Source organism: Diabrotica virgifera, chromosome 10 (genome assembly GCF_917563875.1).
Source record: "Diabrotica virgifera virgifera chromosome 10, PGI_DIABVI_V3a".
Classification (NCBI taxonomy): domain Eukaryota; kingdom Metazoa; phylum Arthropoda; class Insecta; order Coleoptera; family Chrysomelidae; genus Diabrotica; species Diabrotica virgifera.
Window position 1 is genome coordinate 128,315,287 of NC_065452.1, and position 26,608 is coordinate 128,341,894.

At 39.2% G+C, this 26,608-nt stretch overlaps 1 protein-coding gene across 1 annotated transcript in view; it reads left to right on the forward strand.

Moving 5' to 3' along the window:
- Positions 1-26,608, forward strand: part of LOC114342587 (regulator of G-protein signaling 17) — a 224,723-nt gene that overhangs the window by 110,647 nt on the left and 87,468 nt on the right. The window contains exon 5 of the mRNA XM_050641366.1: positions 12,254-12,420. Coding sequence (XP_050497323.1) covers positions 12,254-12,420 — 167 coding nt within the window. The remainder of the gene's footprint in view (positions 1-12,253; positions 12,421-26,608) is intronic.

The following is a 26,608-nucleotide window of genomic DNA, read 5'->3' on the forward strand; positions in this document are numbered from 1 at the left end:
ACGCCGGGTTACACAGGATGTGACCAATTTATACAAAGTTGGAAGACAAGTAATTGGGCGGTACTTGGATGGATCTTGAGTGTTATTTTGATCCTTGGGTATTAAATAAGTAGTTCCCTGAGTTAGAAATGATGGTAATTCCTGCGGATTAGAAATAACATGATTAATTAATGTTGATAAGCACTCATGAATACTCCAAAACTTTTTAAGCCAGAAGTTCTGAACTCCGTCTGGTCCAGGAGATTTCCAGTTATGAAGCTCTTTGATGACATTTGAGACTTCTTCAGTCGTGAATGGTTCGTAGTTAGCAGTGACGTAGTGGTGACAGTTGTGCGTCGTATCTTCTATCCAGCCAGCATTATTGTTAAAAGCAGCTGGCGTGGAAAGTTGATTTCCCCAAAACTCATGAATTTCTTCTTGGCTTGGGTAAGACTTGTCGACACTTTCTACGGTGGAATTGAGTTTTCGGTAAAACGCCTTCTCAGAGTTCTCAAAAAGTGCATTGTCACATTTTCGGTTGTTACTAACTTTATACCTTCTTAATCGTCCTGAATAGACGGAGAGTTTTTGTTTTAATGTATCCAGACACTGTTGAGCTGTGTTATTTTCTGGATCGTATCTCGAGTGTCTTGAAGTGCTCCGCATTATTTCTTCAGCTCTCTTAATGACTTTTCTACTTGTTACACCTCTTATATATTCTGTGACTTGACCAATATCCCTACGCAGTAATTCAATTTTTCCGAGAAGTCTTTTTTCCCATGGTGCAATTCTGTTACCAGTCTTTCCGTTATTAGTACCCCGTCGTGTTCTGATCTTAACGCCCATTACATTGGCAATTGCTGTTGCTGCACAGTAGATTAGCATATGCAGATATTCCAATGTGTGGGCTTCTACGACATAATTGGGTAGGACTTCAGTGTTCACAATTTGTAACAGCGCACCTAGTTTCTTACAAGAGTTTATTCGTGGTAGCGGTGGTGTGCTAAGTGGATTTGTTCCATTAAACTCTTGTACGGCACGAGCCATTTCGTTTTCTAGACTATGGCGCAACTCGTTGTTTTCCTGCTGTGTATTGTCAGGTTGAGTTTCTGGTATGGGAATCTCAGGAATCTGCTCCTCAAGGATTTCATTAGGGACTTGATCTAAAACTAGCTCTTGGTTATTAATCTCCCGTTCGACTTCGCTTTTGATGGCATGGCGTCTAGTCTCTGGGATAAGATTATTTCTTATGATTACCCGGTATTGATCTGATACTCTTTGCTCCGATACTTGAATATCTGGGTACTCCCTGCAAAATTCGGCATACAGCTGTTGTCTGTAGCCGATCGTTTCTTGACCGAGGTTTGTCACCTTATAATAGAAGCGCAAAATGCTTTCGTTGATGGACACAGTCCATTTCATGCGCTGCCTCGGTCGTCCCGCTTGAGTGAGCGCCGGCTGATGATCCAGCGCAGCACCTTCGGCAGGTGGAGCTCTTGTTGTTATTTGGCTCGCTTGTGGTTGTGGTTGGGCTGTAGCTGATTGTATGACAGGGGCCCGCCTCCTCAACACCCTGCCACCGACGTCCCGCATGCTGTCACGTCCAGCGCCGGCTCCAGACGTGCCCTGGCGATCCCCAGGCAGCGATCCTAAACACAAATTATTATTCTCCATTCTCATGGGTGTGCATTTTATACCTACTGCCAGGTGTCAGTTTTTGTTCCACGGCAAGTATTCCTGCTACTCTCTGGGTATTGTCGCTACGAATACCCAGAAAGCATCCCCCATTCGCAGGGGGCCGCGCCTGATAGAAGAACTGACAGAAAACTCCCACAGGGGAGTTTATTATTATTATTATCCAGATTTAGCCATACGGCTCACACTCCCTCTAAGGGGAAAATTGACTCATCCCAGATACCTACGGTATCAAAAGGATTGAGCTCTGGTGGGACTCTTTCCGTGTTATCGAGCCCTAGGTGACTTGGAATGCAGGTGTATCTCCCAAAAATTTTCGTACACTTCTGGCCGTCGCAAGTAGTACAGCTTTCTGCATGGTCTTATAAAGATGTTCATTGAGACCCAGCTTTTTTATGCTTTCGAGGAGGGTCTTCGGAATGACTCCAGTAGTAGATATAACAATAGGTATCGTCTAGGTACTTTGCATTCTCCATTGTTTCCGTATTTGAATTTCCAGATCTCTATACTTGGCGATCTTTTCAGTAAATTTACTACGTAGATTATTGTTGTTAGGTATCGCCACATCAATTAGTGTTGTTTGTCTTGTTTATTATTATTATCCAGATTTAGCCATACGGCTGACACTCCCTCTAAGGGGAAAATTGACTCATCCCAGATACCTACGGTATCAAAAGGATTGAGCTCTGGTGGGACTCTTTCCGTGTTATCGAGCCCTAGGTGACTTGGTATGCAGGTGTATCTCCCAAAAATTTTCGTACACATCTGGCCGTTGCGAGTAGTACTGCTTTCTGCATGGTCTTATAAAGATGTTCATTAAGACCCAGCTTTTTTATGCTTTCGAGGAGGGTCTTCGGAATGACTCCAGTAGTAGACATAATAATCGGTATCGTCTGGGTACTTTGCATTCTCCATTGTCTCCGTATTTGAATTTCCAGATCTCTGTACTTGGCGATCTTTTCAGTAAATTTAGTACGTAGATTATTGTTGTTAGGAATCGCCACATCAATGAGGGTTGTTTGCCTCGTTAATTTATTGACTAATACGAGATCTGGTCTATTATGCGCCACTGTTTGGTCTGTGAGCACAGTGCGGTCCCAGTATAGCTTGTAGTTTATTATTATTATTATTATTATTATCCAGATTTAGCCATACGGCTCACACTCCCTCTAAGGGGAAAATTGACTCATCCCAGATACCTACGGTATCAAAAGGATTGAGCTCTGGTGGGACTCTTTCCGTGTTATCGAGCCCTAGGTGACTTGGAATGCAGGTGTATCTCCCAGAAATGTTCGTACGCATCTGGCCGTCGCGAGTAGTACAGCTTTCTGCATGGTCTTATAAAGATGTTCATTCAGACCCAGCTTTTTTATGCTTTCGAGGAGGGTCTTCGGAATGACTCCAGTAGTAGACATAATAATCGGTATCGTCTGGGTACCTTGCATTCTCCATTGCCTCCGTATTTGAATTTCTAGATCTCTGTACTTGGCGATCTTTTCAGTAAATTTACTACGTAGATTATTGTTGTTAGGTATCGCCACATCAATTAGTGTTGTTTGTCTTGTTAATTTATTAACTAGTACGAGATCTGGTCTATTATGTGCCACTGTTTGGTCTGTGAGCACAGTGCGGTCCCAGTATAGCTTGTAGTTGCCATCCTCAAGCATACTCTCAGGGACGTATTGATAATACGGGAGATGCTCTGTTTGGAGAAGTCCCAGCTTGATAGCTATCTCTTGATGAAGGATTTTTCCCACTGCGTCATGCCGTTCCTTGTATTCAGTTGCAGCAAATGCCTGGCAGCCCCCTGTAAGGTGTTGGATGGTTTCTTGGGCTTGACATCTATATCGGCATCTGTCGTTTTGAACCTGAGGGTCTTTGATGATATATTTCAGGTAATTTCTGGTTGGTATAACCTGATCCTGAATGGCCAGTAATGAACCCTCCGTCTCAGGGAACATCTTTCCTGATGTCAACCAGTAGTTCGACGCTATATTGTCGACATAATCTTGGCTGACTTCATTGGGATGTCGCCCGTGCAGAGGTTTACCCATCCAGGCGCGCACTTTTTCGTCCTTAGTAAGGTGGTTTATGCGCATTTCTGGTTCCCTCAGTTTGATCGGTGTTGTGTCATCTACTGCGCAGATAGCGCGATGTAGAGTAGATGTCTCAGCCTGCATCTGAAAATAAGTTCTTAAATTAGCAATTTGTTTATCTAATTGCTCACCTATATCCATAAGTCCTCTTCCTCCTAGATTCCGTGGTAATGTTGTTCTTTCTACTGCACTTTTAGGATGGTGTTTTTGTGCCTTTGTGAGGTGTGTTCGTACTTTTCGCTGGAGAGCTTCTATATCTGTTTTTGTCCACTTTACAATACCAAATGAGTAGCTAAGCGCGGAACATGAGTAGGTGTTTAGTGCCTTAAACAAATTTCTACTGTTAAGGTGTGAGCGAAGCAGCTGTTTTACCCTTCGTATAAACTCAGTAGTTATCTCTGTTTTCATTTGTTTATGGTCAATTTTCCGCGCTTGCTTTACTCCAGGATATTTATACATATCGTTTTCACCCATGGCCTCGATGTTCTGGCCACTTTGCATATCGAATCCTCCGGGCTGTACTTTTCCTCTGACTATATTTAAAATACGACACTTATCTAGTCCGAAGTGCATATTAATATCATTAGAAAAAGTTTCTACAGTTTTTAGCATCTCGTCGAGTTGGTTTCGAGTGGAAGCCATTAATTTCAAATCATCCATGTACAATAAATGATTAAGCTTCGCCACCACATTGTTGTTATTTTTGATGCTAAAACCTGCATCTGAGGAGTTCAATAGCTGAGATAGTGGGTTCATAGCTAGACAGAACCACAGAGGACTCAACGAATCTCCTTGAAACAGGCCCCGGCTGATTACGATATTTTCAGTTTCGATGTTACTTTCACCAGGTATTTGTAGGTGAATTCTAGTTTTCCACTCTGTCATTATATGTTGTAAAAAGGTCACTATATTATCATCGACTTTATATATTCTCAATATATCTATAAGCCATTCATGCGGCACTGAATCAAAGGCCTTCTTGTAATCAATAAAAGCAGTAAATAGATTCCTCTTTTTGGAATATGCTTGATTAGAAATGACTGAGTCGATGATAAGTTGTTCTTTGCAACCCATGGAACCCTTAGCGCATCCTTTCTGTTGAGGCTCTATGATATTGTTCAGAGCACAGTGTTGGTAGATACGCCGGGCTACACAGGATGTGACCAATTTATACAAAGTTGGAAGGCAAGTAATTGGGCGGTATTTTGCTGGATCTTGGGTGTTATTTTGATCCTTCGGTATTAAATAAGTGGTTCCCTGAGTTAGGAATGATGGTATATCCTGCGGATTAGAAATAACATGATTAATTAGTGTTGATAAGCATTTCATTATCATTATCCAGATTTAGCCATACGGCTCACACTCCCTCTGAGGGAAAAATTGACTCATCCCAGATACCTACGGTATCAAAAGGATTGAGCTCTGGTGGGACTCTTTCCGTGTTATCGAGCCCTAGGTGACTTGGAATGCAGGTGTATCTCCCAAAAATTTTCTTACAATTCTGGCCGTCGCAAGTAGTACAGCTTTCTGCATGGTCTTATAAATATGTTCATTGAGACCCAGCTTTTTTATGCTTTCGAGGAGGGTCTTCGGAATGACTCCAGTAGTAGACATAACAATAGGTATCGTCTGCGTACTTTGCATTCTCCATTGTCTCCGTATTTGAATTTCCAGATCTCTATACTTGGCGATCTTTTCAGTAAATTTACTACGTAAATTATTGTTGTTAGGTATCGCCACATCAATTAGTGTTGTTTGTCTCGTTAATTTATTAACTAGTACGAGATCTGATCTATTATGTGCCACTGTTTGGTCTGTGAGCACACTGCGGTCCCAGTATAGCTTGTAGTTGCCATCCTCAAGCATACTCTCAGGAACGTATTGATAATATGGGAGATGGTCCGTTTGGAGAAGTCCCAGCTTGTTAGCTATCCCTTGATGAAGGATTTTTCCCACTGCGTCATGCCGTTCCTTGTATTCAGTTGCAGCAAATGCCTGGCAGCCCCCTGTAATATGTTGGATGGTTTCTTGGGCTTGACATCCATATCGGCATCTGTCGTTTTGAACCTGAGGGTCTTTGACGATATATTTCAGGTAATTTCTGGTTGGTATAACCTGATCCTGAATGGCCAGTAATGAACCCTCCGTTTCAGGGAACATCTTTCCTGATGTCAACCAATAGTTCGACGCTATATTGTCGACATAGTCTTGGCTAACTTCATTGGGATGTCGCCCGTGCAGAGGTTTACCCATCCAGGTGCGCAGTTTTTCGTCCTTAGTAAGGTGGTTTATGCGCATTTCTGGTTCCCTCAATTTGACCGGTGTTGTGTCATCTACTGCGCAAATTGCGCGGTGTAGAGTAGATGTCTCAGCCTGCATCTGAAAATAAGTTCTTAAATTAGCAATCTGTTTATCTAATTGCTCATCTATATCCATAAGTCCTCTTCCTCCTAAATACCGGGGTAATGTCGTTCGTTCTACTGCACTTTTAGGGTGGTGTTTTTGTGCCTTTGTGAGGTGTGTTCTCACTTTTCGCTGAAGATTTTCTATATCCGTTTTTGTCCACTTAACAATACCAAATGAATAGCTAAGCGCGGAACAAGCGTAGGTGTTCAGTGCCTTAAACAAATTTTTACTGTTAAGCTGTGAACGAAGTAGCTGTTTTACCCTTCTTATAAACTCAGTAGTTATCTCAGTTTTCATTTGCTTATGGTCAATTTTCCGCGCCTGCTTTACTCCAAGATATTTGTACATATCGTTATCGCCCATGGCCTGGATGTTCTGGCCATTTTGCATATCGAATCCACCGGGCTGTACCTTTCCTCTGACTATATTCAAAACACGGCACTTGTCTAGACCGAACTGCATACTAATATCATTAGAGAATGTTTCTACAGTTTTTAGCATCTCTTCTAGGTGTTCTCGAGTGGAAGCCATTACTTTCAAATCATCCATATACAACAGATGATTGAGCTTCGCTACTACAGTATTATTGCTTTTAATGCTAAAACCTGAGTCAGTGGAGTTTAATAGCTGGGAAAGGGGGTTCAAAGCTAAACAGAACCACAGTGGACTCAACGAGTCTCCTTGAAACAGGCCCCGGTTGATTGCGATATTTTCGGTTTCAATATTTTTTTCACCAGGTATTTGGAGGTGAATTTTAGTCTTCCAATCTCTCATTATATGCCTTAAAAAGGTCACTATGTTATCATCGACTTTGTATATTTTCAAAATATCTATTAGCCATTCATGCGGTACTGAATCAAAGGCCTTTTTATAGTCAATAAAAGCAGTAAAAAGGTTCCTTTTTTTAGTGAATGCCTGGTTAGAAATGACTGAATCGATGATAAGCTGTTCTTTGCAGCCCATGGAACCCTTAGCGCATCCTTTCTGTTGAGGCTCTATGATATCGTTTAGAGCACAGTGTTGGTAGATACGCCGGGTTACACAAGATGTGACCAATTTATACAAAGTTGGAAGACAAGTAATTGGGCGGTACTTGGATGGATCTTGGGTGTTATTTTGATCCTTGGGTATTAAATAAGTAGTTCCCTGAGTTAGAAATGATGGTAATTCCTGCGGATTAGAAATAACATGATTAATTAACGTTGATAAGCACTCATGAATACTCCAAAACTTTTTAAGCCAGAAGTTCTGAACTCCGTCTGGTCCAGGAGATTTCCAGTTATGAAGCTCTTTGATGACATTTGAGACTTCTTCAGTCGTGAATGGTTCGTAGTTAGCAGTGACGTAGTGGTGACAGTTGTGCGTCGTATCTTCTATCCAGCCAGCATTGTTGTTAAAAGCAGCTGGCGTGGAAAGTTGATTTCCCCAAAACTCATGAATTTCTTCTTGGCTTGGGTAAGACTTGTCGACACTTTCTACGGTGGAATTGAGTTTTCGGTAAAACGCCTTCTCAGAGTTCTCAAAAAGTGCATTGTCACATTTTCGGTTGTTACTAACTTTATACCTTCTTAATCGTCCTGAATAGACGGAGAGTTTTTGTTTTAATGTATCCAGACACTGTTGGGCTGTGTTATTTTCTGGATCGTATCTCGAGTGTCTTGCAGTGCTCCGCATTATTTCTTCAGCTCTCTTAATGACTTTTCTACTTGTTACACCTCTTATATATTCTGTGACTTGACCAATATCCCTACGCAGTAATTCAATTTTTCCGAGAAGTCTTTTTTCCCATGGTGCAATTCTGTTACCAGTCCTTCCGTTATTAGTACCCCGTCGTGTTCTGATCTTAACGCCCATTACATTGGCAATTGCAGTTGCTGCACAATAGATTAGCATATGCAGATATTCCAATGTGTGGGCTTCTACGACATAATTGGGTAGGACTATTATTATTATTCCAGATTTAGCCATACGGCTCACACTCCCTCTAAGGGGAAAATTGACTCATCCCAGATACCTACGGTATCAAAAGGATTGAGCTCTGGTGGGACTCTTTCCGTGTTATCGAGCCCTAGGTGACTTGGTATGCAGGTGTATCTCCCAAAAATTTTCGTACACATCTGGCCGTTGCGAGTAGTACAGCTTTCTGCATGGTCTTGTAAAGATGTTCATTTAGACCCAGCCTTTTTATGCTTTCGAGGAGGTTCTTCGGAATGACTCCAGTAGTAGACATAACAATAGGTATCGTCTGGGTACTTTGCATTCTCCATTGCCTTCGTATTTGAATTTCTAGATCTCTGTACTTGGCGATCTTTTCAGTGAATTTACTACGTAGATTATTGTTGTTAGGTATCGCCACATCAATTAATGTTGTTTGTCTTGTTAATTTATTAACTAGTACGAGATCTGGTCTATTATGTGCCACTGTTTGGTCTGTGAGCACAGTGCGGTCCCAGTATAGCTTGTAGTTGCCATCCTCAAGCATACTCTCAGGGACGTATTGATAATACGGGAGATGGTCCGTTTGGAGAAGTCCCAGCTTGATAGCTATCTCTTGATGAAGGATTTTTCCCACTGCGTCATGCCGTTCCTTGTATTCAGTTGCAGCAAATGCCTGGCAGCCCCCTGTAAGATGTTGGATGGTTTCTTGGGCTTGACATCCATATCGGCATCTGTCGTTTTGAACCTGAGGGTCTTTGATGATATATTTCAGGTAGTTTCTGGTTGGTATAACCTGATCCTGAATGGCCAATAATGAACCCTCCGTTTCAGGGAACATCTTTCCTGATGTCAACCAGTAGTTCGACGCTATATTGTCGACATAATCTTGGCTGACCTCATTGGGATGTCGCCCGTGCAAAGGTTTACCCATCCAGGCGCGCACTTTTTCGTCCTTAGTAAGGTGGTTTATGCGCAGTTCTGCTTCCCTCAGTTTGATCGGTGTTGTGTCATCTACTGCGCAGATAGCGCGATGTAGAGTAGATGTCTCAGCCTGCATCTGAAAATAAGTTCTTAAATTAGCAATTTGTTTATCTAATTGCTCACCTATATCCATAAGTCCTCTTCCTCCTAAATACCGGGGTAATGTCGTTCGTTCTACTGCACTTTTAGGGTGGTGTTTTTGTGCCTTTGTGAGGTGTGTGCGTACTTTTCGCTGAAGATTTTCTATATCCGTTTTTGTCCACTTAACAATACCAAATGAATAGCTAAGCGCGGAACAAGCGTAGGTGTTTAGTGCCTTAAACAAATTTTTACTGTTAAGCTGTGAACGAAGCAGCTGTTTTACCCTTCTTATAAACTCAGTAGTTATCTCAGTTTTCATTTGCTTATGGTCAATTTTCCGCGCCTGCTTTACTCCAAGATATTTGTACATATCGTTATCGCCCATGGCCTCGATGTTCTGGCCATTTTGCATATCGAATCCACCGGGCTGTACCTTTCCTCTGACTATATTCAAAACACGGCACTTGTCTAGACCGAACTGCATACTAATATCATTAGAAAATGTTTCTACAGTTTTTAGCATCTCTTCTAGGTGTTCTCGAGTGGAAGCCATTAATTTCAAATCATCCATATACAACAGATGATTGAGCTTCGCTACCACAGTATTATTGCTTTTAATGCTAAAACCTGAGTCAGTGCAGTTTAATAGCTGGGAAAGGGGGTTCAAAGCTAAACAGAACCACAATGGACTCAACGAGTCTCCTTGAAATAGGCCCCGGTTGATTGCGATATTTTCGGTTTCGATATTGTTTTCACCAGGTATTTGGAGGTGAATTTTAGTCTTCCAATCTCTCATTATATGCCTTAAAAAGGTCACTATGTTATCATCTACTTTGTATATTTTCAATATATCTATTAGCCATTCATGCGGTACTGAATCAAAGGCCTTTTTATAGTCAATAAAAGCAGTAAAAAGGTTCCTTTTTTTAGTGAATGCCTGGTTAGAAATGACTGAGTCGATGATAAGCTGTTCTTTGCAACCCATGGAACCCTTAGCGCATCCTTTCTGTTGAGGCTCTATGATATTGTTTAGAGCACAGTGTTGGTAGATACACCGGGTTACACAGGATGTGACCAATTTATACAAAGTTGGAAGACAAGTAATTGGGCGGTACTTGGATGGATCTTGGGTGTTATTTTGATCCTTGGGTATTAAATAAGTAGTTCCCTGAGTTAGAAATGATGGTAATTCCTGCGGATTAGAAATAACATGATTAATTAATGTTGATAAGCACTCATGAATACTCCAAAACTTTTTAAGCCAGAAGTTCTGAACTCCGTCTGGTCCAGGAGATTTCCAGTTATGAAGCTCTTTGATGACATTTGAGACTTCTTCAGTCGTGAATGGTTCGTAGTTAGCAGTGACGTAGTGGTGACAGTTGTGCGTCGTATCTTCTATCCAGCCAGCATTGTTGTTAAAAGCAGCTGGTGTTGAAAGTTGATTTCCCCAAAACTCATGAATTTCTTCTTGGCTTGGGTAAGACTTGTCGACACTTTCTACGGTGGAATTGAGTTTTCGGTAGAACGCCTTCTCAGAGTTCTCAAAAAGTGCATTGTCACATTTTCGGTTGTTACTAACTTTATACCTTCTTAATCGTCCTGAATAGACGGAGAGTTTTTGTTTTAATGTATCCAGACACTGTTGGGCTGTGTTATTTTCTGGATCGTATCTCGAGTGTCTTGCAGTGCTCCGCATTATTTCTTCAGCTCTTTTAATTACTTTTCTACTTGTAACACCTCTTATATATTCTGTGACTTGACCAATATCCCTACGCAGTAATTCAATTTTTCCGAGAAGTCTTTTTTCCCAGGGTGCAATTCTGTTACCAGTCCTTCCGTTATTAGTACCCCGTCGTGTTCTGATCTTAACGCCCATTACATTGGCAATTGCTGTAGCTGCACAGTAGATTAGCATATGCAGATACTCCAGTGTGTGGGCTTCTACGACATAATTGGGTAGGACTTCAGTATTCACAATTTGTAACAGGGCACCTAGTTTCTTACAAGAGTTTATTCGTGGTAGCGGTGGTCTGCTAAGTGGATTTGTTCCATTAAACTCTTGTACGGCACGAGCCATTTCGTTCTCTAGACTATCGCGCAACTCGTTGTTTTCCTGCTGTGTATTGTCAGGTTGAGTTTCTGGTATGGGAATCTCAGGAATCTGCTCATCAAGGATTTCATTAGGGACTTGATCTAAAACTAGCTCTTGGTTATTAATCTCCCGTTCGACTTCGCTTTTGATCGTATTGCGTCTAGTCTCTGGGATAAGGTTGTTTCTTACGATTACCCGGTATTGATCTGATACTCTTTGCTCCGATACTTGAATATCTGGGTACTCCCTGCAAAATTCGGCATACAGCTGTTGTCTGTAGCCGATCGTTTCTTGACCGAGGTTTGTCACCTTATAATAGAAGCGCAAAATGCTTTCGTTAATGGACACAGTCCATTTCATGCGCTGCCTCGGTCGTCCCGCTTGAGTGAGCGCTGGCTGATGTTCCGGCGCAGCACCTTCAGCGAGTGGAGCTCTTGCTGTTGTTTGGCTCGCTTGTGGTTGTTGTTCTTGTTGTTGGGCTGTAGCTGTTTGTGTGACAGGGGCCCGCCTCCTCAACACCCTGCCACCGACGTCCCGCATGCTGTCACGTCCAGCGTCGGCTCCAGACGTGCCCTGGCGATCCCCAGGCAGCGGCCCTAAACATAAACTATTAGTCTCCATTCTCATGGGTGTGCATTTTATACCTACTGCCAGGTGTCAGTTTTTGTTCCACGGCAAGTATTCCTGCTACTCTCTGGGTATTGGCGCTACGAATACCCAGAAAGCATCCCCCATTCGCAGGGGGCCGCGCCTGATAGAAGAACTGACATAAAACTCCCACAGGTATTATTATTATTATTATTATTATTATTTAGGTACCTATAAATTGCGGCAAGTTTTTATATAAACTCAATTTTTTTCAGTATTATTCATGATTTTCAAAACTCAATTTACCACTTATTGATTAAATTATCTTAACCATATGATAAATAAAGTTAGCATGTTAATTTAAAAACAAAAAATCTAACAATATTTTTTTCCCTAGCTGGTCGTCAAGTATTCAGAGATTTTCTACGTGTCGAATACTCAGAAGAAAATATATTATTTTGGTTAGCCTGCGAAGAACTAAAACGTGAAACCAACTTGGAGGTTGTCGAAGAGAAAGCTAGAATTATATACGAAGATTTTATTTCGATTCTTTCTCCCAGGGAAGTAAGTATACTTTAATAAGACATTTCTTCGCTAACTCTATTTTTGTCACCTTCCGTGTTAAATATAGATGAAAAATGGGATAAATGTTGGTTTCAGTGGCTTTACGTTAGATCAGTTTATTATTGACCGGTCTATAAGTTTTGATTTATTTCCTGAATGCTTTTCTATGCCACTATCAGGGAATTTCGCTTAATAGGAGTGGTTAGCTATCATGATACAATAACCCAAGATACGACACGCAGCGTTCCTAATTTCGTTCAGGTCGCGCATGACGTCACGTTGTGAGTAGATCCTTTACATTTCGAATGCATTGCCATTATGATTTGGGGATTTTAGCTTTTAATATCAGTTGTGAAATTTTCGAGAAGTGCTGTTTTGTTTAGCATGATTAAATATAATTATTGAGAACATAATCTGATAATAGAAATCAATTACAAACATGATTTTTTATTATTAGGCAAGATACGTCTCATTAGGTATATATTATACTGTATAATACACAGCGTTGCTCTCTACTGTTGTTCTGAAACTATTTTCTTGTGTCATTTTTCTAATTAACTATTTTTAATGGGAAATGAGCCTCAATTTTACCAAAAAAATTATTTTATTAACGTTTCGATGTCCAAATCGGATGCCGTTCTTAAAATAAAAAAAATATTAATGAATTAAACAAAAATATTGTTGCTTAGTAAAAAATTCTTCTAATACTTTATTTAATCTGACTCATTTATATCGGCAATTCAGACATAATATATTATACATTTTAAAGTAGAAGACTTTAAAATGATATTGCCAATTGTTCATTCGATTACATGAAATCAACCCCAACTCAAGAATATCCGTCACAAAAAAAATCATAGCATGTGACCTGTCTTTAAAAATACAACCACATGACCACATGCAATGGTGACAGTAAAATTCTCGCATTAGAGATTCTATAGTAAATCACGAGTGAAAACCAGGAAAATACCTCGTAATACTATCATGACATCGTAATTATTAGGTATTACTATTATTATCGTAAGTATTATATTAGAATCTGGTATTGGTTTTGAGAATAAACTAAAGTAAGACCTAATACTGACGATGTCGGGCTGGTATCACGAGGTGTTTTCCTGGTTTTTCCTCGTGATTTACTATGGAATCTCTAACGCGAGAATTTTACTGTCACCGTTGCATATGGTTGTATTTTTAAAGACAGATCACATGCTATGATTTTTTTGTGACGGATATTCTTGAGTTGGGGTTGATTTCATGTAATCGAATGAACAATTGGCAATATCATTTTAAAGTCTTCTTCTTTAAAATGTATAATATACGTCTAAATTGTCGATATAAATGAGTCAGATTAAATAAAATATTAGAAGAATTTTTTACCAAGCAACAACATTTTTGTTTAGTTCAATTATATTTTTTGTATTTTGACAACGGCATCCGATTTGGACGTCGAAACCTTAATAAAATAATTTTTTAGTAAAATTGTGGCTTATTTCCCATTAAAAATAGTTAGTTGTTCCCTACCAGAATCCACTTTGCTTTTTCCCGCTTTGGCTAAATTTTGGGATGGAATAGCTTTTTTTAAGGCATTGAAAATTTTTAGGAGAATATCCAAGCAGCTCGTGTTTCAGATTGCGTTCATAATCGTCGCTGTTATAATGTGTTAAACAGATACGAGCGTTGTTAACGTTAAAATTGTCTGCACGTTTACGTTTACATAATTGTTTTCACACACATCGCACTATTTTGTCTTTTGGGAAACTAAAAAACTAGATATTGGTATCGAAACCTTGTGATTGATTGTCCACATTACAACTAAACACGGCACACCTCATTTTTAATAAAAGTTTAACAAATTGTAAGTAAAATTCACCTTAAACAACAAAATAAACACCGTTTACTATACGACCACACTGAATTTAATGCTGTTCTACTCACAGAGTGACGTAGCTACGTAGGCTCCGCCCACCGGCTCCATATCATATCTTCAGTTATTGTATCATGGTTAGCTATGGTTAGTTTGATGATGTACTTATTTGACTCTATAGACTAGTATAGACCTATACAATAAGGAAAATTGTTGTATAACAGATCAAATTATAGAGATTTAGATACATATTTTTAGATACTTCATAATAAAAAACCATATTTTTTGTTCCGTTTTCGATTGATATAATATCATCTTGTTCAACTCATCCCTCCTTCTTAAAACGTTGAGATAGATCGTACTTAGGTTAAGTATTTCAGTTTTAGCTAAGTACTAATTGAGTTTTGATTGGCATGTTTGATTATTTGTTTTTTTTTTCTTCTTCTTCTTCGGCAACCATTTTCCATCTACTCCTGAATGTAAGTTTCTCCCATATTGCTTCCATATTTTTTATCTTGCTCCAATCTAGTTCACCATTTGTCTGCCATTGCTCTTATGTCATCCACCCATCTCTTTTGAGGCCTTCCTATGCTTGTTGTCGTCCTCCTTTGTCTTCATTCTAGTATTCTCCGTGTCCACCTGTATCATCCTATCTGGCTACGTTACTGGCCCATCGCCATGGGCGTCCACAGGAAGGGGCAGAGGGGGCAGTTGCCCTCCCCCTAGAGAGGACAATGCGAGTATAAAATTGGTGAATAATACTATATATAGGAATACTATTGCCACTATTAAAGATATAACCAATTTCTTCCGTGAATCAGTATTAAGAATGAATATGATAGCAAATATCCCTAGCTTCTGCTAAAGACGGTGGTCCGAGAAATACAAGGTAATTAGGGTTTTTCAAAAAAATTTCATTGAAATTGTACAGGCCTTTCAAACCCTATCAGTTGACGGAAATTTGGCCAATAGAAAAACATCTTATCAGTTGCATTCTGCGGCATGCAAGTCAGGATTTATCGTCGCTGTCAGTTTGATTGCAAAATATTCTGAATACCTAGAGCCTATAGTCAACCACCTACAATCTGCGCAAACTAATGTTTAAAAGGTAGCGGAACATATTCGTCAAATCATGGATATTTAAGAAAAACACAGACAACGCAGAGAACGTAACAAACACTTTATTGCATGAAGCCAATAAGATAGCCGAAGAATGCGGTTTTGAATTATCTACCCCTAGAACTGTAAACAAGCAACAGCATAGAAGCAATCAACCAGCTGATACGCATAGTGAATACTGGAGGCAATCCATGATTCTTCCGTATCTGGATTCTATCATATCTTCTCTAGAGACACGGTTTTCCGAAGAAAATACGCCAGGCTTCGCTCTGAGTCTTCTGCATCCCAAGCATTTTTCAAAAATTGATTTATATTGCCTTAAATTAGAACTGAGACAATCCTTAAACCACTATGAAATAGATGGAATATATGCAGAGCTAGAAGTATGGGTAGAACATTGAAATAGAAAACGCCTTAATAATGAGTTAGACAACTTCAAGCACCCTTGAAATTTTTGAACTGGTTCGAGCGTCCACTACTTTTTATCCGTTAACAAAAAAATTGCTGGAAATTCTCGTAACAATGCCTTGCATTGCGTGTACAGTTAGGTCGTTCAGCAGTTTTCGAAGGATAAAAACATGGTTGCGGTGTACAATATTCGAAGATCGCCTTAATGGGTTAACTCTAATGAGAATTCATCGGAAACAAATATTACCAAAAAAGAAAGAGTTTGTAGAGAAAGTTTTATAAGAATTTACAATAGGGATGTTCACTAATTTTTAAATATAGTTAAATTCAATAGATTACAAGGTATATAAAAACGTAACAATCATAAAACTGTTTAAAAATGTATATTTTTTAAGATAAATGAGTTCATAATGTTGATTTTCTTGGAGGCTAGAAAAACGGTACCCTGCAGCGAGGCTACGGTCTGTGACGTCAGCAGTCGTAACGTCTTTGATCGACGACTAGTTTTGTATACTTATTTACTCAGTGTATTTGAATGTGCGCAGTTTTTTACGTCTTTAATTATTAAGAATAAAGCCAAATAAGTGGTGTTTTGTTCTGTGCTGGTGCTGGGTGTGTAAATACATAAAAAAACAGTTCTGACAAGATTTTTATTACCGTTTCAGCCAATTTAAAACAGAAAAAGAAATGGTTTGTTGCAGCTAGAACTTAAAATAACTAACTTAAAGAACTAACTTAATAAAATAAACATTATAGAAGTTTTCCAGAGACTTTCGGCCCTTGGTAATAATGTAATTGTTCTTTCTGCATTTACATATTTCAAAAATACTTATAAGTTTTCTCAGGATTCGAAAAAAATGAATGAATTTAAATAGCATTGGACCACGATTTTGCACCTACCCCCTTAAAGAGTAAATGAAAAAGTTTCGGGACCTCAAATTTGTATTCCTTAAGGTGATACAGTAGCGATCAACAGGTAGCCAAAACGCGTTCCAAGATTGCGGCTGCAATTTTGAATATTTTTTCGAGATATTTGGCACACGTATTCGTAATATAATAAGGAATGGCGGTACAGAGCCCAATTTGAAAAATATATTAATATGTGGAAATTACTCTGTAATTAAATACAATATTAAAAAAACGAGCCTGTACCGCCATTAAGAAGAACACAAAAATACACTTTCTTCAAATAAACTTTTTTATCCGATGCCTAGATTTTGTGTCATTTTGGAACTACTAATGAAATAGAAAATTTTAGTAGTTCCAAAATGACACAAAATCTAGGTATCGGATAAAAAAGTTTATTTGAAGAAAGTGTATTTTTTTGTTCTTCTTAATGGCGGTACAGGCTCGTTTTTTTAATATTGTATTTAATTACAGAGTAATTTCCACATAATAATATATTTTTCAATTTGGGCTCTGTACCGCCATTCTTTATTATATTACGAATACGTGTGCCAAATATCTCGAAAAAATATTCAAAATTACAGCCGCAATATTGGAACGCGTTTTGGCTACCTGTTGATCGCTACTGTTTCCTGTTAAACTGGGATATTCCTAAAAACGGGATTCTAATAATACATACAGTAAAAGTAAACCTTGAAATAACTACATGTGGATGTAGGTATGACTTTATATTATATTAAAATCATTAATAATTTAGTGAAAATATTGGTTGAAATGAAAATGTATAATACCCAAGTTCAAAAATATTTTTTACCTTGGAACAGTTGTCAACTCGAAATACGAAACAACCGAAATAAGATCTAGAGTTGAAAAGGACATAGCAACATTTAACAACATGCATGAGAAATATTTTCACCCATTGCGACATAATATCTCTCCCACTAAAAATGCGGCTGCTAAAATGTTATTATTTCCGGTCTTGCTATATGGCGCAGAGGCCTGGACAATAATGGAAACATTAATGAAAAAGCTAGAGGCATTCGAGATGTGGGTGTACCCACGTATCCTCAAAATATCCTGGGCGACCCACACCAACGTACAGGTATTGTGTCGAATGGGAAAACAAAAAGAAATCTCTTTTACAATTAAGAAACGAAATCTTAAATATTTCGGTCATATCATGAGGCATGATAAATATCGTATACTCCAACTGATAACGCAAGGTAAAATAGAGAGCAAACGCGGACCCGGAAGAAAAGACACTCATGACTTAAAAACGTACGCCAATGATTTGGACAAAAATCGATCGAGTTATTCAGAAACGCCTCAAATGAAATTAAAATTGCCATGATGATAGCCAACGTCCACAACGGACAAGGCACATGAAGAAGAATAAAAATATTTTTAATACACCTAACCAAGGTAAAGTAATAACCAGCCAATGTATGTATACAATATGCATGCGTACAATGCATGCATACAACTTTCTCTATTTTTTTTTTGTGGAGTATTAAGCATTTATTTTTTTAGCTTAAAGAAGACATGGAAAATTATATGGAATATACACTCAGTAAAGCTGTGGTAGATTTATTTTTTTACAAGATGTCAATAAATCATACACCATTGTTACATCTACACTACAGTCGGTAGTTTATACGAATCGGCTTTCTGAAAACCTTCTTCCATTTTATTTGTTTATGTTTGTAATACCCAAAATATGTCCTTACAAACAGTCTATCCACTTTAAACTAAACAAATTCACTATAAAACTCCACTTTAACCCTGATAAAACAAGAAGAGAACAAAATAAAATGACCTGAAACGTCAAACAGGTAAACAGTAACACTATGAGAATGGCGCGCGCTTGGGGTATGCAACTAGTGACGTCAAGCCAATAGAGAAGCGTTCTTGAAATTTAAAATAATGCTAGATTTCTAATAAAGATTTTTTATAGAAAGGCTTTTTCAATTTTGTTGAAATTTTGGACAATTATTCCTAGGGTGTTTCTTAATCGATTTACATGTTTGAAATGACTTTTTAATTTTTTGTGAACATCCCTATTGATCCGCGTAAATTGTTGTTTAAATAGGTAATAGTGTTCAGGAACAGATAATTTATCTTGCTTCACAAATCGAAGGCTTATTCAGGAGGAAATAAACTTGTTAAATTTGCATCACGTTTTTGTAAAAAGCATTAAAAAAGTTTTTAAATATTTAAATTATAGGTATTTAGTTTGCTTCATTTTTCTATGAACGCGTTGAGTTATAATTTTGGCTCCAAAAACGTTGTTTTCAAAACTTTTCTGAGGGAAACCCCTTCCCCCTCGCTCCTCTCAGTGAAGACTCTCAATTTACGTCTATATTTATTATTGCTTATCTAACCAATTTTTCTATTTCTCCAATTTGCCCCCCCCCCTAGTTTTGATCCTGCGGACGCCCATGCCCATCGCCAATTCATTTTTGTAATTTCTTCCACGATATCCCTGATCTTCGTTCTACGATTTCTGTGTTTCTAATCTTGTCTCTTAATGATATTCCTAGTATGTTTCATTCCATTGCATTTTACGTTGTTTCCAGTTTTTTAGCAGATTTGACCTTTTGTTTGAAGAAAGTGAAAAAAGTATATTAAAGTGTGTAAATATAAAAGTAAATAATGGTTTTGCTTGTTTTTGATTCAGAGGGATGCACAATCGCCGGACAGCTGTTTCCACCGTTTCAGGCTTTTTCAACAGCGCTAGCGTGCACTCCTCTGAATCGAAAAACAGCTCAACCATCAATTTAAGGGGAATTTGAAAGACCATTCAAATTCCCATTGGGACGCGATCCAGCGACATCATCTGAGACTCTTCAACAAATTGAAGAGTCTCAGATGCAGAATCCGCCATTAAAATGGTAAATAGTAATTTAAATCTGAGACTTTTCAAGTTGAAAGTTCTATCTGGTACATCCTTAATCTGCGACTTTAACAATTTATAAGACCGCAGACGACGAATGTAGAAAACAAAAAGGATTCTTGCAATCACATTCCGTTTTCATTCATCTCGGAAAATTCTCCGTTTTCATCGCGTCCCAATGGGAATTTGAATGATCTTTCAAATTCCCCTTAAATTGATGGTTGAGCTGTTTTTCGATCCAACAAAAAAGACGTCTTCTACGTCAATATAAGGCCAACAGAAATCCACTAATCAAAACAGAATACAACCGAATCTGCGCCAGGATAAAGAGAGAGATATCTGACCTAACGGCTCGCCGGTGGGAAGATACTACCTCAAAACTGGACTACAGAGACGGAAGTAAATTCTGGCACAAATTCAAAGTCCTAACAAAACAAAAACTATCTCAACCTTCACATCTGTTGGTCAACAATCACATAATCAATTCCCCAGAAGGGAAAGCTGAAGCATTCAAAAATTCGCTTCAAATCAACTTTCAAACCCCAGACAACCCGAACTTTGATCACTTGTTTAAACTCAACACAGAATACATAGTAAATGTTACTCTCAATAACCACGTTCCAGTCTATGATCCTATCATGGACCCCCTCACAAACAGGGAAACGGAGAGCTTTTGCCAAATAGGTAAAAACAGCGCTCCCGGACCTGATGGCATCAACCGAAGATGCCTCAAAAAACTTCCAGAGAGTATCATCCCTCTTCTAACTAAAATATTCAATGCATGTCTCAAAAACAGCCACTTCCCTACTCCTTGGAAAGTGGCCAATACCATCATGCTTTTGAAAAAAGGCAAACCCCCAACCAACGTGGAATCCTATAGACCAATTTCTTTAATCAACACTCTGGGCAAAGTTCTTGAGCTAATCCTAAAAGAGAGGCTCAATGACTTTGTCGAAAACCACAATATCATACCAAAATTTCAATATGGATTCCAGTCAGGTAAATCTACCAAACATGCAATAACTGATTTCACTACTAAAGTTACTCAAACCATCCACGATGGTCATTCGCCATAGCCACATTCCTGGATGTGCAGAAGGCTTTCGATCAGGTCTGGCATGACGGACTTGTTCGGAAACTTCTGGACATCGGGCTACCATTGCAATTTACCAAAATTGTACACTCATACCTCCACAACCGAACTGTCAGAGTGAAAATAAGTGATCAAAAGTCCACCCCCTTCACTCCACAAGCTGGAGTCCCCCAGGGTTCAGTCCTAGCACCGCTGTTGTACATCATCTACAACAGCGATATCACTAACCAAAATATCCCAGGCACTCGGCTGTTTCTCTATGCAGACGACACGGCTCTGCTCACAACAACCTCTCGATACAACCCAAGACTCCTCTTCAGAAGAGCCCAGGCTCTGTTGGACGGTGTCGGCGAATGGTGTTGTAAGTGGAGAGTCACGCTGAACGCGAACAAAACAACAACAATTGTGTTTCGCGCCCCTTCTGTGTCACATAAAATCATAATTAATGAAGACGACCAATATCCTCTGAGACTGTTGGGAGAAAGGCTTGTTGTTAGTCCGACTGCGAACTACTTAGGAGTTCTGTTCACCAGGACTCTTAACTGGAACGCAGATCTAAAGGCAAGTTTAGATAGGGTAAGGAACAGGGCCAGACTTCTCAACTCTCTCTCTGGACGAATTGGCAAGACACACAAGAAGACTCTCATTCACACTTACAAGACCTTTATTCGACCCGTCATGGAGTACAAATCTTGCCTCTACTGTCTTTGCGCTAGAGCAAAACAAGAGTGGTTGTTGCGCGCTGAACGTAGAATCTTGCGTAGATGTAACTATGAGCACTGGCGATATCCCTCAAACGAAATCCATAACATCTCGAACATCCCCAAAATCACCGAGAGAATAAACTCTCTGAACAGGAACTTCACAATCAAAGTAATCAACGGCCCCCCCCTCCGACACACAAGAATCTCTTAAATGTTCCTGTTCATCTTCCGGCCACGTACTCCACCGAAAGCCCAAACGCAAAAAGATTCATTTACCGTCCGCTCTAATGCAAACATGCATTGACGAACTCCCGGTGGAGTACGAAAACATCCTCGAGGCTACCCCGTTAGCCTACCGTACCCACCTTTAACATCTCCTCTTCCCTACCCCGAACAGGGAGAAGTTGGTTCTTTGCGGTTTCCCAACTTCATTGCACAATTATACCTGTTCGTCCCAAGAAAATAGCCGCAACTATTTTCTCCACTCGAACGCACACTGTCCACGCCGCGCTCAAAGCCACCTCCTGACCGCCGACGAGGGACGCAGGTTCGCCTGTCGTTGTACAATGGTTTCTAGGGAGATTGGTCTAGAGCAAAGCACGGACAGTACACGTAAATGTCTATGGAACCAACAACAATCCATCAAACTTTCTTTTCTGTTGACTTCTTAGCCTTCTAGACACCACCGTCTGGCATAACCCAGGATCCAAAACACCAGGACACGGCGCTTGCCCCAGTGTGTTTTTCGGACTGTTTGCTTTTGCTGCCAACACTATACATTCACTACAAACCCTGAAGAGGACAAAATCCTAAACGGGGACAATCATTGATCGCATTTCCACATAGCATTATATCTAAACACGCAAATCAAACAATGATAGTAGTAGTAGCTGTTTTTCGATTCAGAGGAGTGCACGCTAGCGCTGTTGAAAAAGCCTGAAACGATGGAAACAGCTGTCCGGCGATTGTGCATCCCTCTGAATCAAAAACAAGCAAAACCATTATTTACTTTTCTATCTTTACTCAGATTTGAGTACTAGAAAGTTCCTCTTCTGTCCTTTTCCGAGACGAATGAAAACGGAATGTGATTGCAAGGAATCCTTTTTGTTTTCTACATTCGTCGTCTGCGGTCTTATAAATTGTTAAAGTCGTAGATTAAGGATGTACCAGAAAGAACTTTCAACGTGAAAAGTCTCAGATTTAAATTACTATTTACCATTTTAATGGTGGATTCCGCATCTGAGACTCTTCAATTTGTTAAGAGATGTCGCTGGATCGCGTCCCAATGGGAATTTGAATGATCTTTCAAATTCCACTTAAATTGATGGTTGAGCTGTTTTTCGATTCAGAGGAGTGCACGATAGCGCTGTTGAAAAAGCCTGAAACGGTGGAAACAGCTGTCCGGCGATTGTGCATCCCTCTGAATCAAAAACAAGCAAAACCATCATTTACTTTTCTATCTTTACTCAGATTTGAGCTAGAAAGTTCCTCTTCTGTCCTTTTCCGAGACGAATGAAAACGGAATGTGATTGCCAGGAATCCTTTTTGTTTTCTATATTCGTCGTCTGCGGTCTTATAAATTGTTAAAGACGCAGATTAAGGATGTACCAGAAAGAACTTTCAACATGAAAAGTCTCAGATTTAAATTACTATTTATCATTTTAATGGTGGATTCTGCGTCTGAGACTCTTCAATTTATGTAAATATATTTAATTTCCTTAGCTAAGCGCTTTCGACATATATGTCATCTTCAGAGCTAATGGTCAAAGTATAAAAAAGGGTCGCTACTTAGAGTTGTAGGTGAATGCATCGTATTAAGAAAGTTGGTCTGTTGTGCAACTCCGGATGATGAAAGATTATTTGAATTATAATTAAAAATTGTAAAACAGTAAAAACAACCACTTAGACGTTACAAACATATATAACGTTACAAACATAACTTCATTTGTTTCCTTAGAACTTCAATCAAAATTTATCAAATTTTTGTATAATTTTCAATATAAACGAATGTTTTTAGTTAGTCTCTACTCATCGACATTCTTCTTCTTCATGTACCATTATTATTCTTGATGCTTTTTATAATCTCAATAGTCTTTCTGAGACGTTCTAGTATTGTGGAGTTTCGAATCTTCTCCACCCAAGAAACTTTTAAAATTCTTCTGCAGCTCCACATTTTGAAAGCCTCAAGGTGACTTTGATCGATTTTATTCACAGTCCAGAGTCCAGGACTTGACACCGTAAAGTAAGACCGAGAACACGTAGCAGCGAACTAGGTGGATCTTCAATGCCAATTTTAGGTCTGTGTTACATATTGCATTGGATATCCTTCTAAAAGCTCTATCTCTATCTAGGCTCAGGCCTGCTCTATCCTAGATCTAATTTCGCTATGAGTCTCTACGTCACAATTTAATTGAAATCCAAGTTAAACAATTTGATCAACTTGCTCAAGTTTGGTATTATTTGCATAGATAGACGGTTTTTTATTCTGTTGTTTACTTATTACGAGTATTTTGGTTTTTCGTATGTTCAGATCCAGACCTGTTTCCTTACAACTCTCAACGACACTATCAAGTAATGTTAGCAGATCTTCTTGAGTAGACGCTAGGAGTACTGTGTCGTCCGCATATCTTAAATTACTGATGACTTCATCGTTCACAATTATTCCTTCTTGTTTTTCAGAAAGCGCATTTCTGAAAATTCATTCGGAGTAAACGTTGAAAAGCAAAGGCGACAAGAGGCATATCTGCCGCACTCCTCTTTTAATATTAAGAGCCTGTGATTACAAACCGTCCACTAAAACTGATGTTGTTTGATCTCATCTACATTGCATAAGAGTTAATTCATAATAAAGATTAAACTATCTACTTTCATAAACAGTTTTCAAAGTTTCCACAAATTTTCACAAAATCAAATAAAATTGAAATACTGTGAGTAGTAGATATAAGCTGATGTATGGATTTATTATTAAACATCATGCATCCAAATGTACAAAAATATTTAAAAAGAATAGCACTTATGTTTTTTGATCTGCACTTTGAATCTAAAATTCCTTGTATTCTCTAGCATTTCCGTTTATTCCGGAAGTAATAGACCAGGCTACTGGTCTATTAGCACTAAAAACACCGGAATAAATCGATTTTTTAAATACATACAGCACCTAGAGACTTTTTGCATTGTATTCAGTCAGGAAAAAATCGACTATAGAAAAATGGATGAAAATGCATAATTGCATTTTAAAGTGCATAAAATGCATCAAAAAGTGCATAAAAATTTCAAAATAAGCATATTACGGGTCAGACTTGGTTACTCGGGGCTTTTTGGGGTGTTTTGAACACGACTACGCTATCAGAACTGACTTCCAGAGCACCTGGTGCTCCTAAGCCGATAACGCACTGCAGGAAGTTTGGTAGGATGGTGGATGGTAGATTACCTGCCTGGCGACCATCCAGCTACTTATTACTTATACCACAAATAACATAACGACGGTAGCCGCAGTGGCCTCCCACTACCATCTAACCATCCGGTGGTTCACCAGGCGTCTATCCACCCAAATTAGTCGTGTTTGATATTCCATCCGGGTAGCCTGGCTATGGAGGAAAGCGTAATAGGTGCTGTGTATAAAAGAAGGGCAATTTGGGACCCAGCAGACCCACTATTTGACGAAACATGGCTTAAAATATCTGTTTTATTTATTCTTTGCAGCTGCATTAAAAGAAATCCAATATTCAAGTCAGGTGAATTTAAAAAACAATTTGTACCTTTAAGTGGATTTTTCTCCACTTTCTGAAAAGTGTAGTTAGTGAGTTTTACCTCTAATAGGACCATATGCTAAAAAACAAACCAAATGTAACATAACAAATGAAACAAACGATTCCTCAGCAGTCAGTCGGATACTGACTTCTGACTTCATTTCACTCTTTCACTGCGTCCAGGATGCAACACTTCTCCACCATCCACCTTTAAAATCCACCCTCCAAGCAACCAACTAGCATCCTCCAGTGCGGCATCGGCTCTACGGTCACTGCTAAGGCACGTCATCTGGAGGTTCGATGGTTATCGATACTAAATTAATGTAAACAGATTACTTGGAGGTTTTTGGAGTCGATCAAAACGAATACCTACGCCATCAAAACCGACCCCTTGGAGCACTTGGTGCCCAGTGTCACTGCTAAGGCACGTCATCTTCTGGAGTTTGGAGGATTTTTGGGCACCAGTTGCACCGGGGGTCGCTTCTGATGGCGCATTCTTGTTCAGCAACCCCAACAACTCCGATTAATCTGTTTACATCAATTTAGTGCCGAAAACCCTCTAAACTTCAGATGACGTACCTTATCAGTGAATATGGGCATCAGGTGCTTATGTGATCGGTTCTGATGGAGTATTCGTCGTCAACGACGCCAAAAACCCCCCGAGTAACAAAATCCGGCTCTTAATACACTTATTTTCACATGTTTATGCACTTTAAAATGCAACCATGCATTTCCACCCATTTTGTTTTCACCCAATTTTGAAAAAATGTGAAAACTTTGAATTATCCACGTCCGTCTGTCCGTCTGTCTGTCTGCCTGTCTGTGATCACAACTCCTCCGTCAATATACCAGCTAGAATGACAAGTGAGGTGTCAAATGAAAGCTTATAATCCAAGGATGGCACTAAAGGTGAGATATTTGATCTAGGCTGTCTGCCCGTTGGTCCGTCCGACCGGGAATATAACTCCTCCGTCATTATACCAGGTAGAATGACAAATGAGGTGTCAAATGAAAGTTTGTAATCCAAGGATGGTATTAAGGTGAGATATTTGACCTAGGCTCTGTCCGTCGGTCCGTCCGACCGCGAATATAATTCTTTCGTCATTATAACAGCTAGAATGACAAATGAGGTATCAAATGAAAGCTTATAATCCAAGGATAGTAGTAAATGTGAGATATTTGACCTAGGCTGTCTTTCTGTAATATATTATTATATATTACGGAAAGACAGGCGTTATATTCTTAGGCGTTATATTCGCTGACCGCGAATATAACGCCTCCTTCATTATACCAGGTAGAATGACAAATGAGGTGTCAAATGAAAGCTTATAATCCAAGAATGGTACCAAAGGTGTGATATTTGACCTAGGCTGTCTGTCCGTCGGTCCGTCCGACCGCGAACATAACTCCTACGTCATTATACCAGGTAGAATGACAAATGAGGTGTCAAAT